This window comes from Nannospalax galili, unplaced genomic scaffold (assembly GCF_000622305.1).
Source record: "Nannospalax galili isolate Female #2095 unplaced genomic scaffold, S.galili_v1.0 scaffold146, whole genome shotgun sequence".
Lineage (NCBI taxonomy): Eukaryota > Metazoa > Chordata > Mammalia > Rodentia > Spalacidae > Nannospalax > Nannospalax galili.
Genome location: NW_008357929.1, coordinates 7,892,564 through 7,908,754, shown reverse-complemented (window position 1 = coordinate 7,908,754; position 16,191 = coordinate 7,892,564). Strand labels below are relative to the sequence as shown.

Sequence of the window (16,191 nt, the reverse complement as noted above, 5' to 3'; positions counted from 1 at the left end):
CTCTTCTGCTTCTGTACCCTGCTTCTGCTCTATAAAAACTGCCAAACCCCAACCTGGGGCGCGCAAGTCCTCCGAGGAGACTCTGTGCCCACAGGTACCTGTGTATCAAATAAACCTCTTGCTGTTGCAACCCGAAAGGCTGACTTGTCCTCAGTGGTCTCACTCTTACACTTTGATTTGTGCTTATTATAGCTTGTAAACTCTGTGTGGTGTGTGTGTGTTTAGGTCAGAGGTCAATGCCAGGTGTCTTATGTTTGAATCCAGACTGCTCAGGCCGCAATACCTGCAGCAGACCTTCCCTTCTCACAGATACGACAGGCGCTGATTGATTGCACTGTCTGAATCTCTAGCTCATAGACTTCCAGGTGCTAGAATTTCTCACTGGGGGAAGTGCGTTTGCAGGCTCTGACAAAGGGCCACCTACTGCTACTGTGGCCACACATCCCATTCCCCAACCTCTTCTCTGCCTCCTTCAGGTGAATCAGGGAACCTGGTTCCTGCCTCATGCTGTGAAACACTTTCTTCCTCAGAGACATATAAAAAGGAACGCCTGATCCTGCTTTGTTGGCCTCATCCCTCTTCAGAGCCTCCACCATCTGTGGCTCTGGGGTTCTGGGGCCTGAACTCTAATGATGCCATACTGTCAGGTCTGTGTCTGTCCATGGCCTTAATAACTCTTCTAATAAACTTCTTACCCCAACAACCATCTGAGTAATCCCCCTTGAATCCTGTTAAGGTTCAGATAGCCCTGCCCCCTCACCAACGGGATCCCAAGGACTTCTCATGCTCCTGAGAAAAGGGAACCTAGCTGATAAGCACCTTGGTCTTTGAAGTCAAGAGAAGCAGACTTTTCTCCACTGTTTGGCCAACACAGCAGGCTTCCCCTTTGGTCTCTAAAGAGGACAGGTTTTAACAGTCCTGCTATCCCACTTCCCCCCAACTTTAAAATAAATACATCTTCCCGCCTTCTGCAGGAAGCAGAAGCCTCCCTTTTAAAAAGACCCCAGCTCAAGACCCGGGCAGACATTTTCCCTGCCCAGAAGGGAATCTGCCCCATGTGTTCCTTTGCTAATAAACCCTATTTTGATGGAGTTTTAGCTGTGCCTCGGTGCCTCATTATCCATTTGCTCGTTCTCCCCCAACTTTTTACCTATCAGATGGTGCCAAAACCCCGGCTCGTTCTCCGCCAACTTTTTACCTATCAAATCCCACATCTGAGAACTTTTACCTTCCTCTATCACTCCCTACCTCATTTTCTCAGACAAAAAGCCCCTGGATCCTCCGGTCTCTACCTGGTATTGCAGACACATGCCCTGCCCAGCTTTTTATGTGGGTGCTTGAGGACTTGAACTCAGGTCTTCACCCCATCCATGTTGCACTTCCCCAATGCCTTTGCTGGCCGCCTCTGAATAGGAACTCGGTCCCTCCCACCCACATCCACCTGAAAATCCCTGAGGCCTGGGACAGAGACAAGCCCAAAGGCTGGCAGGGGTAACCATGGAGTGACTCAGTGTCTGCTACTTCAAGCAGTTTCCAGAGACTCCCCCTACAAGGTTAGGGGTGGGGACAAGGTGAAGACAAAGAGGAGGGGAGGTCTACCAGAGGGAAGCCAACTGGAGCCAGCTGGAAAAGGGAGCATAGAGTATCCTAGGAGCAAAAAGGAGACCTATACTTCCTAGACCTAGAGAAGTAGAGGCAAGCACCAAAGGTCAAGATAGCAGCTGAAAAGAACTGAGGTTAGCCTAGGGCTTAGAATTGAACTGTGGACACAGGACACCTCTCCAGCTCTCACCCACACTCCCCTGTGCCCTGGAGCCAGGGGAGGATTTGGGAACAGGGCTAGCAGGACACCTTTGAGTGGAGGTACCTCTCCAGGCCACAGAGTTCTCAGCTAGGGTCTCACCTCTGCCCTGTCACCTCAAATACTCCACCACACAGTTCCTTCACCAGGCAGGCACTGTGGCCAGTAATGAACTCATGTTTATCTGGTGGGGACAAAGGGAACCCAGTCCTGAATATGGCCAGATGCTCAGATTTTTTTTTTTTTTTTTTTTTTTTTTTTTTTTTTTTAAAAGGATTAACAAAAAATTTTTTTTGTCTTTTTGAGACAGGGTCTCCCTGCAGTCCCAGCTGTCCTGGAACTCACTATGTAGACCAGGCTGGCCTTGAACTCACAGAGATCTGCCTGCCTCTGCCTCCCAAGTGCTGGGACTACAGAGGTATGCCACCACGCCCGGCTATGCTCAGCATTTTTTAAAGAGAAACAAGGCATCTTCTAATAATTCTATATTGGCAAAAATAAACAATAAAATAAAACTTGCCAGCCAATCAAAACACAGAGCAACTGGGCCATTAGTTTGCATCCACAGTGAGGAACACAGCTTCCAGGTTTGAAACTCAGCCCTGTAGCTCACATTCCACGTAGTTGACTGTTTTCCCTCTGCTTCCAATTCCTCCTTTTGGAGCTGTTGGTTTTGGTGGTCTCTTCCAACCCTCATCCCTAGTCACCATCTATTACAGAATCTCAAAGCTTCGTGAGCAATATTGTCAACAGCTATTACCCAGCAACAGGGTAGCAAGCAGGAACTGGCCAGGAAGATAGTCTACAAAGGTTTTCTGAGTTCTGTGGCCTCCATTCCTGGTCCCTGACCTCCATCCTCTATTTTAACAGGGTAACCCCCATCGGGCCTCAGCTCTGGTCTCTCCTCCTCACTTCATTCCAGGAGGACCCAGCTATGCTGATCTCATCCATGATCATCTCCATTTTCTTAGTGGTCAGGTAAGTCGGTATCTCACTAGCATGGCAAACGGGGTTATAAGAGGAGGGGGCCAAACATAAGCACGAGAGTCTCTGCACTATCTAAATTTAGAGTGCCAGTTTGACTTCAGTTCCTGGATGCCCAATACCATCATGCAACCCCCTCCCCACCACCACCAAAGGCCAGGTAAACTTGGTGGCCTCTCTCCCTGAGGTCACTCCCATGTGCTTCTGTTGGGGCTAAGTTTTAAGTCTGAGTCTCAGTTTGAGTGTGGCTTGGGGTGGTCTAGGTTTCTTATAGGTTGATGGTCATTTGCTCAAATGAGTGCATGGTTTATGTTTCAAATTGGCCTCATCTTGGGGTCTGGTTCCCTTATGTAGATGGGGCTTGGATGGACTTAGTCCCCAGGTAGGGAGGACTTCGATGGACCAGAGTCCTGAGTTGAAAGGTAGGATCCAGGTCTCAGCCATTTTCTCTGCTCCCCACCCTCAGCAGTGTCTGGACATGTACTCAGATAAGTGTTTCACTTAAGAGACTCCACTGTGGGGGCAGAGAATTCCTGCTTTCCAGAGCAGTCTGGAAATCAGAATCTCCAGGGTCATCTAGGTGTGTAACCGAGGCCTGGTGCTGCCTTATGCCTACCTGGGTGGTGGAGAACAGCATGGCCATGTGATCACCCCCAGACCACAAACTGCTGTGCCAGTAAAACACCCAGCACTCAGCCCCAGAACAAGTATTTGAAGTGATTTTATTGGAAAATAGAAGGATTTAAGGCATGGAGGTGGGGGCAAAGGGCAGACCTAGATGGAAATGCTGTTCTCAATCAGCACAGGGTCCAGGTAGTAGTACGGGATGGGAAGGCACTTATTTCGCTGGCGGATGTTGTAAGAGATCTGGTTCAGATTCTGACGGAAAGCCTCCATACTCCTCCGTGGGACCTCCTCCACGAAATGGATGTCTGGGAAGTGGCCAAGGGGCCGCTGTAGGCAAAGAACAGAGCTGGGACATGGCAGAGCCATTCACTCTACCCACACCGCACCCTTCAGAGCCTTCCTTTTCACCGCCTTCTACTTCCTGCTCTCTGCCCCTGACATCCCCCAACTATCTTTGCCAACTCCCTAAAGGTGCGCAGAGTCCCCGCACCCTGTCGTCAGGCTCCCTGCAGAGAGTCCAAAGCACTAAAAGTACGATGCACGTGGTCTTCACATCTGGCAACGTGTCCATGTAGGTCTGCAGAGTGGTCTGCCCCTTCGTCTGCATTGGTGGGTTCCGCATGGACGATGGGAAGTTGGGCATCCAGGAGGTGAACTCCAGCTAGAATGAGGTAGAAGAAGTGTCGGTCAGTGAGAGAGCACACCCAGTTCCCACCAACCAGGCCCATCAACCACCCCTCTCCCGTGGATCTTGGACCCCTCAAGCCCCTGGATGACCCTGGTTTAGACCAGAGTTGCTGATGGGACTGAGAGGCTGAGCCTAGGGTTACAATAGAAATTGGGGTTGAAGAGGGAACTCAGTTGAGAGATGCTGGGGCTGGACCAGGGATGTTGGCTGAGGTTAGTTTGAGGTTAGAATCAGCTGTTTAGGGAAATGGATTGGGGATGGTGGGGGTACGGGTACCTGGCCTGTATTGACAGCTGCATGCCTGGCAGAGCAGGTATACATGACCATGGTGACATACTGGATCAGTTCAGGTACGGTTCGCAAACACGTGGGGAAGCCTAAGGGACGGTAAAAACACACCAGGCAGCTGTCAGTCCCAGACAAGGCCTGGATGCCCAGCAGAGGGCGCATAAGCCCCGCTCACACTATCTTGCCTGCACACCAATTCCTTCATCCAGCCTGCTCTGCCCTCCTGTGGTCACAATCTTCCCAAATCCAGATGTGTCCCCACAGCTCTCATCCTAGTCAGGTCCCTGTCACCTCTCTCCTAGATACTGGAGCATCACCCTAAACTATCCCCTGGCCATCAGTGCAGCCTGATATTCTAACATGCGAGTCTGATCTCTCTGCAAACTTCTGTGATCCCTCCGACACCCAGGATAATTCAAAACTCCTTAACCAGGTCCTGCAGCCTGGCATCTGCTTGAGGCTTCCAGCCTTAGGCCATTTGAGAGCCTGTTGACCTCAACCCTCAGTGCCAGCTGCAAGATGCCAAAATTCACTATGCTGTCTCTGGCTTTGGAGCATTTCCACATGCAACTCCCACTAAGCAGCCAGTCCCCTTACCCCTTTCATCAGGAAAAGACGTGCTGACCTCTTTAGCTACTCAGAAGAGTCTCCAGAAAGGGTCAGAGGAGGCCCTTAGGCAGCTCAAAGCCCAGGAGGGGTCTGTCCAGCAGACCTCTTCAGCAGGCAGCTCTTATTAAATGTTAGCCAAAAAGCCTAATCTCAGCCAGACCATAACTTAGAGCTTCCCACTCCCACCCTGCATCTACCACCCCAACCTGAACTGGATGAGCTGTCTCCTTGGGCTCCCCCAGACCCCTCATTCTCTCCTCAGGCTCCCCCAAACTGCCCTAGTCCTGCCACAGTGGAAATGCCCATTCGTGAAATGCAACCCCAGTCTATGCATATCTTGAAGGTAGCACCTGTACCCAGCTTGCTCCCTTTTGAGCTCACAATAGTCATCATCAGCACATCATAGCTTCTTACTAAATAGTTGCTGAGTATGTACCCAAGTGCCATGCTTCATTACACTTCCCAGCCCTCTCACTGTCCTTTCTCATTGGAGCTCACACTCCATTTCTCAGTCCACAAAGGCTTGTTTCTAGGGTGAGGGACCAGGACCCTTCTAGGTCTCTGCAGAGATAAGCTATAGTGCCTGAGCCCAAAAAAGCACCAGTGATCAGCTATGTCCCTACCCAAACCCCAGCTGCTGCTCCAAGGCCCAGGGCAAGGCCCTGTGAAGATCCTAGGGCAGTGTTTGGGCCTTCTTCAGCCCACAAGGAAATAGGTACAGATCAGGAGGGTCCTGGTGGACATGCCTAGGGATGGGTCCTGGGCCCCCAAGTCCCTCTGGACTCTTATACCCATACCTGAGCTCTCACGCCCCAGGAGGCACTCCTTGAATATCTCCTGAACCCAGCACTGCAATTCCAGGTCACCTTCCACGGCTGCGTCATTTGGGTAATAATAGGTGATGATCTCTGTCACATACCTGCCCAGGAGATGGGGCCTCAGTTTGGAGTTTCTCAAACCTCCCCCAGGTCACCCTGAATTTGGTTAGCCTCAAGGTCACCCTAGGCCTGTGGAAGGCAAGGCCTGTGGGCAGGTGGAGAGAGTTCTGGGCAAGGTCACAAGCTACTCAGAAGAGTCCCCAGAAAGGGGAAGCTCAAAGCCCAGGAGGGGTCTGGTCTGACCAGCAGAGCCAGGGTGGAGGCCAAAGCAAGGACGGGGCCCATCAGACTTAGGGAGCAGATGTATGAACAACCCAGACCCTGTTCCTAAGGCCAAGCCCCAGGTGACACTCAAGGCCAGGTCCTTAAAAGCTCCTATTCCCCCTCCAACATCCCAGGCGTCCACCAGAGTACCACCTGATGCTGTCCCCACCTTACCTCTCCATCGCGTACCACACCGCCAAGCTGTCATCACGGAAATAATACCCAGGCAGGTCCTGGACCCCACGCTCCACAAAGTCATTAGGGATGCAGAGGCTTTTGTAGGTGAGCTCTGACAAAGCCCGCACCATCACCTGGGCAAAACCTTCTAGGCCCAGGGACATGGCCTCAAGGGAGAAGGAACTTGGTAAACATTCAACTGGGCCTGCTCCCTAAGGGCTGTACCAATCTCAGGGCCTCCAGGACTCACCCTCGGCCCAGCCTGCCTCATTCCCTCACTTTCTATCTCTGCCTTTCCACCCTTCTCAACACGATACCCACTCTAATCGGTCCCCTATTGCCCCACCCCACCACAGAATCCAAAGCAAGTACAAGTCCTGCTCTGAGACTAATTACAAAGGCCAGAGGAAAGCAAGTGTCTTGGGGCAGAAGTCTTACCCTGGCAGAGAGGCCTCCCTCGTTGAGAAGGAGGGCCCGCCCAATGCTATTGATCTGGACATTGTAGCGGGTGTGAGGAATGAGGAGCTGGGCAGGAAGGCAAGGAGGACAATGAGAAAGGGCTGAGGTTTCTCCCAAGGACCTCAGCACCCCACTTCTGCAACATCAGACCTCTTCACTTTGGAAAGTCCCCCACTGCAAGCCCTCTCTGGGAATTCCCAGATGCCTCCCAGTGCTCACTGAACCCCCCCCTCTACCTGCTGAGTCAAGCCAGAAGTTTTTGAGGGCCCCTTTCCCCAAAGTCCCTGTACCTTGTACAGAGGGTGACACATGGGCAGGTTCCTCAGCAGGGCCAGGCAGAAAGCTTCCCCAACGAGGTGGCTCTCCAGCAAGTGCGCGATGGCCTCGTGGCAGTAGAACTCGGCATAGCGCACCCATGTCTTGGCCAACAGCCAGTCCCACTCAGAATCACTGGGCAGGAATATGGGGCAGTCAGGCCCAGGGGTTTGGCTGAGCTAGGGGTGAGGAAAGAGGGAGGGTTAACCAGGGCAGAGACACCCCCTGCCCATCCTGTGAAAGCCTCCACTGCAGAAAGAAGGCAAAAGGGAATTTTGTACTCCAGTTCTTCTGTCCCCTGTGTCCCAAGGTCCTTCCTCCCTCCCCAAATTTGCTTTCTTTTCCATCTGCCTGAAGTATCTTCCCAGACCTGACTCTACCCAGCAGCTCCTATTCATTCTTTAAGAAGCATCATATCTCTGGCCAGTGTGGTAGTGCAGCAGGAGGAGGAGGAGTTTAGAAGCTGCCTCTTCTGATAACCCTTCCCTACCACAACCTCCACAGCCAGCAGATTGTGCACTATGCAAAAGCAAGGGAGGGAGAGAAAGCTATCCTTGTAATCGATCCTACACTGTTCCACTCACAAGCCAGAAGTATCAGGGTTTGGCTGATACCCCAGAGAGGAACCTTTTTCTAATTTACAAATGACATTTGTGAGGACCCATAAAGAAGGAACACCTCAGTTTCCTCTCCTGCTAGTCTGATTAGCTTCATACTCTAGCAAAGATTGTTTTACAGGAGGATGGATAAATAATAACAAGACAAGCTCCAGCTACCAAGTCCATTAACATCTGGTCACCTCTGTGTACCTACTCACAACTTGCACATTTTACATCCAGAGTTTACATATGCATGTTCCACAGGGCCCTAAATTCACGTTTGGGCACAAAAATAGACAATGGCACATCCAAATGTGTACATGTAGGGAGGCACAGGTTCTCAGTCCAGGCTCCCCATGGACACACATGGATGAGGATGTGTATGCACATAGGTATGCTCTAAGATACATACATGAACATACACAAGGGCTATACATAGGCACACGTGCCCAACATGGACACATGCTTGCATACAGATGCACTTGTGCATACATACAAGCATACAGACATACACAGATGCACACAGATGTACGTTCATTTACACGGGCTCAGCACTGACCATACAATCACACAGAAGCCCCACCAGCACCCTTGGCACCTGAATGGCGATAGGCATCATGTTGCCATCAGGTCCAAAGTGCAGCAGGCAGAGGGGGGCACAGTGATGCTGCTTCTGACCATTGAGTTCCACAGTAGGGATTCCCTCCAAGATGCGGTAGTCTGCCAGGTAAATGTTCCCTTTCTGGAGGGGAATCACAATGGGCAGGCAGGTAGGCATCAAGATGGGACACCTATAACCCAGGCCTTAGATGCAGAATACACTGACCCCAAGACTCAGTTGTTGGACAGGGATGGGGACGTGGGGGATGCAGGCATGGGTAAACTCAGGTAGACCTTGAGGAGACACAGGGATGTCCAAAAAGGAGCCAGGGAGAATGGCCAGGGTGTGCCAGAAAAGGCCTCACCTCCAGCTCTGCTTGTAGGCATGTTCCTTCACCCAGGAACGGGGCCACCATGTCGTCTGTAACTGGGAATTTGTCTGGGATCTGCGTACATCGTCGGATCAATCCCGGATTGAGGCCATTGAGGTACTGGTACCCAAAGAAGCTGTCCTCAGTCCAGTGCTCAGCCACATACTCTGGGGGGATGGTGCAGGGATGTCACAATGCAATCCAGCCCTCCTCAGGGTTGAAGAGACATAACCAAGAAGACCGTGGGCATTAAGAAGACTCAGGGAGGAAAATGAAACCCCTAACTTTGCCTTGAGTGACCAGAGGGACCCAGGATGATAATTTCCAAGAAGCCTCAGAGGGTGGGCCCACCTAACTCCCAAACACTTCTTCGTTGCTCCCTCTTGAACCCACTGATCCCACGGGAGAAGCCTGCCTCTTGCTCCAGAAGACCATGGGGCTGCCCCATATTCTATCTAGATAACCCACTCCATACCAGAGATGACAGTCTTGGTAGCAGGGAAAATATTTTTAATGTCCTTAAGTCTCCTCCAGGAACGTTTGCGGTCCACCAGGCCACGCAGTTTGAATGCCAGTGCCCTAGGAGGTGGAATGCAAGAGGTGGTGTGTCAAAGGGGCTGCCAGGTGTACTAGGCCAAAAGACAGGACCAACTATCCACTGAGGTCTCTGGGTCTCAAGCTCTCTAGATCCCCTTGAGACCCAGGGGTCTTGTCCCAGGATCTTTTTGTCTCTAGATCTGTGGGTGTCAAGTGTCAGATTTTCTACTCTGTCTTTCCACCTCCTTGAGCCTTTCCAACCTAAAGCCATCCTAAGGTAGGGAAAGGAGAGAGAGGGCAGTCTCTACAAGTGCCCTTATTCTTGTACACTCACATGGGCCCTAGACGGTAGAAGAAAGAAGCTGTCTTGATGAAGGAGAAACGGAGATTTGAGTTTAAGAACTTGGTGGCCTTAATGTTGATGAGAATTGGGAATCCTGGAATATAGCCATTCCACCTGTGGGAAAAGAACAGGGCTGAGGCCTGATACTTGGGGTCCAGGGGGCAAGGAGGGGCACAAATGCAGGTGCTGGTTTTGGGGAAGGGGGACTAAGGCAGCTTCAGGTCCTTACTCAGGCCTGTTGGGATTGCGGCACCGCCGGACAGGAGGGTGATAACTAGGAATGTGCACATAGTTGGGCAAGCCAGGAACGAAGACCCTCCAGCTACAAAGAGAAACCAAGTCTGTGGGCCCTGATGCCAAGACACCACCCCAGGCAAGACAAAGCAGTCCAGAGCCATCAGCCAGTACTGGACCTCCCTGGGTCCCTCAGGCCGTGAACCCTACCACCCTCCCTCTCACTGGTAGAAGTCCTGCTTGGCTCTGATCTCCTCTTGTCTGTGTTCCAAAAGGATGGGGAGAGTATCGTCTGCTGTTGTCTTTCCTGTTGGGAGACCAAGGAAGATGCTCAAGGGCTGACCCTTGCCCCTGGCCAGTCCTGCCCAGTTTAGAGAGTAAGAGTTCACTTCTGTCCCCAGGCCAGCTCTCAGAGTGGGGACATGACTAAAGAGTTGCCTTTGGGAGGCGGAGACTCCATCCCTGCCAAACCCCCATACCCTTGCTGCTCCCCTCAAGTTCTCTCTGCTGCTGAGGAAAGTTCTTCTTCTAGACCCTGAAATAGTGATAGTCAATAGTTCTTGAGGGATCACTAGTTACCAGGCACTTTCTAAACCCTGTATTTATATTGCTAATTCAAACTTCACAAGAACAACCTTATGAGATAGGTAACTATTATTATATATGGGTCCTCAACGCCTTTCTACAAATCCACAATACCAAAGCCTATGGAAATCAAGTTTGTTTCACAACAAATTCATTGGTTTTAAAAAAAAAAAAAAAAAACCCTGTTCTAAATTTACCTGATGCTATATTTAGGGTTTGTTTGTGGCAGAGTTTGGGTATGTACCCCAGGCTGACCTCGAATTCATGATCCTCCTACCTCAGCCTTCCATGTGTTGGGATTACAGGTGTACACTACCATATCTGGCTATATATAGTCTTTATTTAACTCACCTGATGTAACTGTAATTTTTGTTGTTTTTTGTGTTTTTGAGACAGGATCTCCCTGTAGCCCTAGCTGGCCTGAAACTTGCTATGTAGATGAGGCTAGCCTCAGTCTCCCAGAGATCTGCCTGTCTCTGCCCCTCAAGTGCTGAGATTAAGGGTGTATACCACTATGCCTGGCCTGTAACTATAATTTTGATGAGAAATATTAATGTGTGACTAGGAGTACCCTAGTGATAGAAGTTTCACTTTTTTTACATGGTGTGTGTGTGTGTGTGTGTGTGTGTGTGTGTGTGTGTGTGTGAGAGAGAGAGAGAGAGAGAGAGAGAGAGGTTGACTACCCCTAATCTTTCAAAATCCCAAATCCAAAATGCTTCAAAGCCTAAAACTTGTGGTGTAGTACAAATGGAAAGTTCCACTCTGTGACCTCTTGTGATGGGTCATAGTCCAAAATGCAGATGCACTAAAATATTATATAAATTACCTTCAACCTAAGTGTAAAAGGTATAAATGAAATATAAATAAAATTTCATGTTTAGACTTGAGTCAATTCCTGAAGATATCGCACATATATGCAAATATTAAATAAAAAACCAAGACATTTGAGACCTAAGCATTTCAGATAACAGATACTCTGTAGATAGAAAGATAGAGAGATTAAAAATATGAGCTGGACGTGGTGGTGCACACCTTTAATCCCAGCACTTGGGAGGCAGAGGTAGGCAGAGTTTGTGAGTTCAAGGCCAGCCTGATCTACATAGTGAGTTCCAGACCAGCTGAGGCTATAGGGAGATCCTGTCTCAAAAAGACCATATATATATGTGTGTGTGTGTGTGTGTCTATTTCTACATATTATATATAAACATATGAGCATAGACTTGTATGTAGCTTCTAAAGAAAGTATAAATTTCAAAATACCTCTGCCCCTGCAACAATTCCAGCTAGAGACCGTGCTGTCATGCTGATTTTTTGGGGTTTTTTTCTTTGTGTGTGTGTGTTTTGAGACAAGGTCCCACTATGTAGCCCTGGCTGGCTGAAACTCGCTACATAGACCAAGCTGGCAACCTGCCTCTGCTGGTCCCAAGTGCTAGGATTAAAGGCATGCACCATCACAACCTGCTGTCAAACAGATTTTTGCAAGCTAAGCTCTCACATCTTCAAGCAAATGTAGGGAGAAAGCAGCTATACTGTGATCTGATCCAAGGCATTCAGACCCTCATCCCCACCTAGTAATAACCATGACGGTTAAGTCTTTTTGCAATTCCTTGTAGGCTTTATGTCACTGGACTAGCTCATCAACTCCATGAAGTTGGTTCTGTTGTTAGTTCATTTTGTAGAAGAAGAAATCAAAACTTAGAAGAATGTGTTAATGCACCTAAACCTCCAGGGAATGAATGAAAGATTGAAATGAAACTCCAAGCCCATCTCTTTCCAGCCTCCTGATTGTTCCCAGGCTGGTTTGTGTACATCTCTGCAACCCCATCACTTCCTTCAAGGCCCTCACATCACTGCCTTCTCCTTACCTCCATCTGCCCCAGCTCCCGTTGTGCTCTATGGGAATAGGACCCCCTGGAGTTACGCAACCAGATCCCCAACTTGGCTCCATTCCCAGGGCGGATGGAGGGACCAGCAGATGACTCAAGTCTCCCTGCCCTGGTGTTGCACGGCAGCCACCCCACCCAACTCCATTCCTGCCCAGCCAGCTAATGTCACCTGCCTGTCCCCTGCCCATCCCCTGCTTCCATGCCACACAGACCTATAACCATGAGACACTCTGCATCCTCAGTGACTCTCCTAGAAACATCCCCACCTTCCCCTAGGTCTTCCTCCCTCTGCCTCAGCCTCTCCTTTCCCCCTGGCTCCAGCCCCATTCCCTCCTCCCAGGAGAACATTCCAGCTCAAGGAATGAATGGACAGGGGTGGTTGGCTGCAGAAAGGATGGAACTCCAGGCATCAGGGTCCTCAGCTATACCCCTCCCCACTTACACAGAAGCCTGCAGAAGCTCAAAGGGTAGAGCCAAAGGGATAAGAGAAGACAGGCCTCCTGTCATGTGGCAGCCGCATGTAGGAAGCTGACCCAAGGCGCTCTGGCAGGGGTAGGTGTGAGACTCAGACACTCAGGTCCTGTCCCTCTGCAACCCACACAGCCCGAAAACAGCAGGGCAGCCTTAATGTGCTATCAGGCCTGTCATTCCCCAGCATCCAGAATTCTGGCACCCTCTATGAACGGAAGCAGGCTGAACCCTTGTGGGATACAGGAGCCCTTCAGGGGTAGCAATGAGTCCTATTAGGAAAATAAGGTGTCCCATTGGTGTAGCAGAGTCCTCTGGAGCAATATAAGGGCCCATTAATAGAAAAAAAAATGTTCAATTAGAAAACCACTGAGGCTATAGCTCCATGATAGAGTGTTTACCTACCATGCATAAGGCTCTAGTTTAAATCTCTAGAACCACAAAAAGAAAGTCAACTGGACCAGTGAAATGGCTCAGTGGGTAAGGACCCTTGCTGCCAACTCTAATGACCAAGTCTGACACCTGAGTTCAGCCCTGGGGCTCACATGGTGGAAAGAGACATCTGGAAAGAGACAATTTATCCATTGATCTCTACTTGTACATGAGTGTGTGTGCACACACACATAAAATAAATAAATAAATAAATAGGGTTTTTTATTTTAATAAGAAACAAAATCATAAAACTGTAGCATCAAGATCATATACAAGAAGCCGAGCGTGGTAGCACACACCTTTAATTTCACCAAAGTCAGGTAGATCTCCATGAGTTCAAGGCCAGCCTGGTCTATGTAATGAATTCTAGGCCAGCCAGGGCTACATAGTGAGGCCTTGTCTTAAAAAATTGAGAGAGACAGAGAGAGAGACAGAGAGAGAGAGAGAGAGAGAGAGAGAGAGAGAGAGAGAGAGATCAGATGCAAAGCCTTGGTGACTGGAAAGCTTTGAAACTACACTAAATGGAACAACACGCACAGTCCCAGCTGGAACAACGGAGCATCCTGTTGCAGAAACAGAATACTGCTCCATAATGCCATAGGGCTCTTTGCAGCATGGTCAAGCATGCAATAGGAGTCAAAAGACAGTGGAAGGGGAAGCTTGATCTGGAAATTCTCTCTGCTACAGGGTGCTGATAGTGGTCCCTGGGCCGCATGTGTTTGGGCTTCTCCAGTGTGCAGCCCTGATCTGGGCCCAGAGTAGCAGCAGTGACTGAGGATAATATATGACAGTACCAGGAAGCCCCTGAAATCCCTGTTGCCTGTCTGGATTGAAAGGATCCTGGAGTGGCCAATCTGGAGTAGCTGGGCTGGAGTGAGAGAACTCACTGCATAGGATGAGGCTGTGCTAGCTCACCTGTGGCCTCCCGGAGTGCCAGGGTCTCATAGCCATCCATCCATTGGTAGGCAGGGAAGTGGTAGACACGGCAGTTGGGGGCACAGATCTGTACATAGTTGCAGTACCAGGGGTCCTTGGGTAAGAAGGAATGGGGCTCCTTGTGCAGGCGGATGATGATAAGCTCCCCCAGGTCCTGCTGGCACTGCACCGTATACTCATCCACCTGTGCAGAACATGGGAGCTAGTGGCTGAACCAGTTCCTCAGATCTCCCACTAAGCTGACCCCCTCACCTAGGCCCTGCTCATGCTAGAGATTGATGCTCACCTCCTGGAATGAAGAAGGCACAAAGGGGACACATTCTTGATTGGTCTAACTCGGTTGTCCCCTGCTGAATCCATCTGCCCAAGGCAAGGAAGGACCCCAGTCCCTTTCCCCTCCTCTCCATCTCCTAAGGTCCTGTCCTCTCCTACCCTCTTCCCCAGTCATCTGAGACTGCAGGAGCCATTTAGAGCCTCAGAAGCTGGGGTACAAAGGAGTCAAAGAAAGGCCACTAATTCTCAAGCTTCCTACAATCCTAGTGTGGAAGGGAGTCCAACCAGACCCTTCTCCCATTTCTCAAGGAAGATGTCGAAATTCAGAAATGACCACACACATGGAGAAACCTATTCAGGTCACATAGCAGGGGTGGCTATCAAAATCACAAAGAGTGACTTCCATCAAGGGCAAAGCAGGTCCCCACTGGCCAGGCAGGTCAGATACCATTTGAAGTCACATTTGAATCCAATGCAAATGGAAGCAAGTGGTGATGCAACTTGGCTTAGAAAGAGTGAGTAAGAATGGGAGAGAGAGGGAAGAGGTTGGGAGAGAGGAGATGATAGCTGGAAAGGGAAGAACTGAAGGGACGTCGAGGAGAAGGTGAGGGCTGAGAGAAGCAGAACCCAGAGAGAGGAAAAGGACTGAGGGAAAGAGAACAGACAAGGGTGAGGGAAAATATGGGGCTGATTGGAAGGGATGAGATGAAGGAGCAGAGAGGAGCATGGTAGGGAAACGGGTGCAGGTAAAGCATTCAGAGTCACTTTGGAGCCCACAGTTTCAGAACTGCCCCAGGCTTCTCCCCGCCAAGCTCTGGCACCTTCCCCAGCACCTCCATCTATCTCAGCCTCCATCCAATCCTGAGCCTCCGTTCATCCTAAGCGATACACACACTCACCGCCCCAGTGGCAAAGTCTCTCCCAAAGTGGTTCAGCAGCTGCTTATGGCTCTCTCCTTGGGTCCCCACGATGGTCAGTGAAATGGAGTCCAGCGTCCCCGAAAAGAAATCGGTGCCCGTGGCCACCTTGACTTTGTAGGTGGCCATGGCCGCTCCTCAGGAGGCAAGAGAGGGCTCAATCCCGGACACTATGACTGGGGCCACACAGTGGAGAGCAAGGTAGACTTGGGAATCCAGGCAGAGAGAAGAGTGGACAGGGTCAGCTCCCGCGGTGGAGTGCAGTCAGCGGGAACCACTGGTCCACGGGTGCCACTGGAGCCTGGAGCAGCTGTTGCCCTTGGCGGGCAGGCAAGATGTGAGCCAGGCAGGCGGGGCAGGGCCGGGAGGGTGGCTGGAAAGCAGGAGTCTGCTCCTGAGCGCTGTGGGAGCTTGTAGGGCGGAACCTCAGGCAGGGCGCTGGGTCTGCCTCTGAGAGGGCGGATAGAAGATGCCGCAGCTGAAGGAGCCCTTCAGGGCGTGGGAGCCGTCCAGCCTGAGCCAGGGCCCCAAGGAAGTTGGGGGAGGGGGCTGGGCAGGGCTTCCAGATCTTTATCAGTCTAATAAGCTCCTTCCTCCAGCTCGCTCCCATTGGCTACAGCGCCAGACACCCCTTGCTGTACCCGGTCTAGGTCAGAAGTGACCTCCTTTGGAGAGGAGGGGGGATGGTACCAATGTTCTTTCCAATGTTCTCCCCGAAACGGGGCCCCCTCCTTCTGCATTAGGACCCAGGTCTGCAGTACACGTGTCCAGAAAGCTGTTGAAGTCAGGGATGAGGGGCCACAAGGGTACGGAAATGCCCTAGAGAGCTATGGGGGTGGGAGGGGGAGATCTGGATCTGGAAAGGGGCATCTGTTGCTTCCTTCCCAGTCAGTATTTGCTTCTGAAAGACTGATGTTGAA

General features: G+C 50.7%; 1 protein-coding gene across 1 annotated transcript; it reads right to left on the bottom strand.

Moving 5' to 3' along the window:
• Positions 1–3,493: 3,493 nt before the first annotated feature.
• On the bottom strand, positions 3,494–15,588 carry Alox12b (arachidonate 12-lipoxygenase, 12R type). The gene is made up of 15 exons (XM_008855766.3): positions 15,254–15,588; positions 14,061–14,265; positions 10,000–10,081; positions 9,770–9,862; positions 9,532–9,654; positions 9,136–9,239; positions 8,655–8,827; positions 8,288–8,431; positions 7,066–7,269; positions 6,755–6,841; positions 6,314–6,483; positions 5,795–5,916; positions 4,377–4,477; positions 3,903–4,073; positions 3,494–3,739 (listed from the first exon to the last, which is right to left on the bottom strand). The coding sequence occupies exons 1-15, from the start codon at positions 15,398–15,400 to the stop codon at positions 3,560–3,562; spliced, it is 2,106 nt and encodes a 701-aa protein (XP_008853988.1). The 5' UTR covers positions 15,401–15,588; the 3' UTR covers positions 3,494–3,559.
• Positions 15,589–16,191: the final 603 nt, after the last annotated feature.

Excerpts from the sequence above, each read along its gene's own strand:
- Alox12b (XM_008855766.3), bottom strand. The coding sequence starts at position 15,400 with ATGGCCACCTACAAAGTCAAGGTGGCCACGGGCACCGATTTCTTTTCG. Across the intron at positions 8,432-8,654 it reads GCCTACAAGCAGAGCTGGAG|AAAGGGAACATTTACCTGGC; the intron begins GTGAGGCCTTTT and ends ATTCCCCTCCAG. Across the intron at positions 5,917-6,313 it reads GTGTGGTACGCGATGGAGAG|GTATGTGACAGAGATCATCA; the intron begins GTAAGGTGGGGA and ends TCTCCTGGGCAG.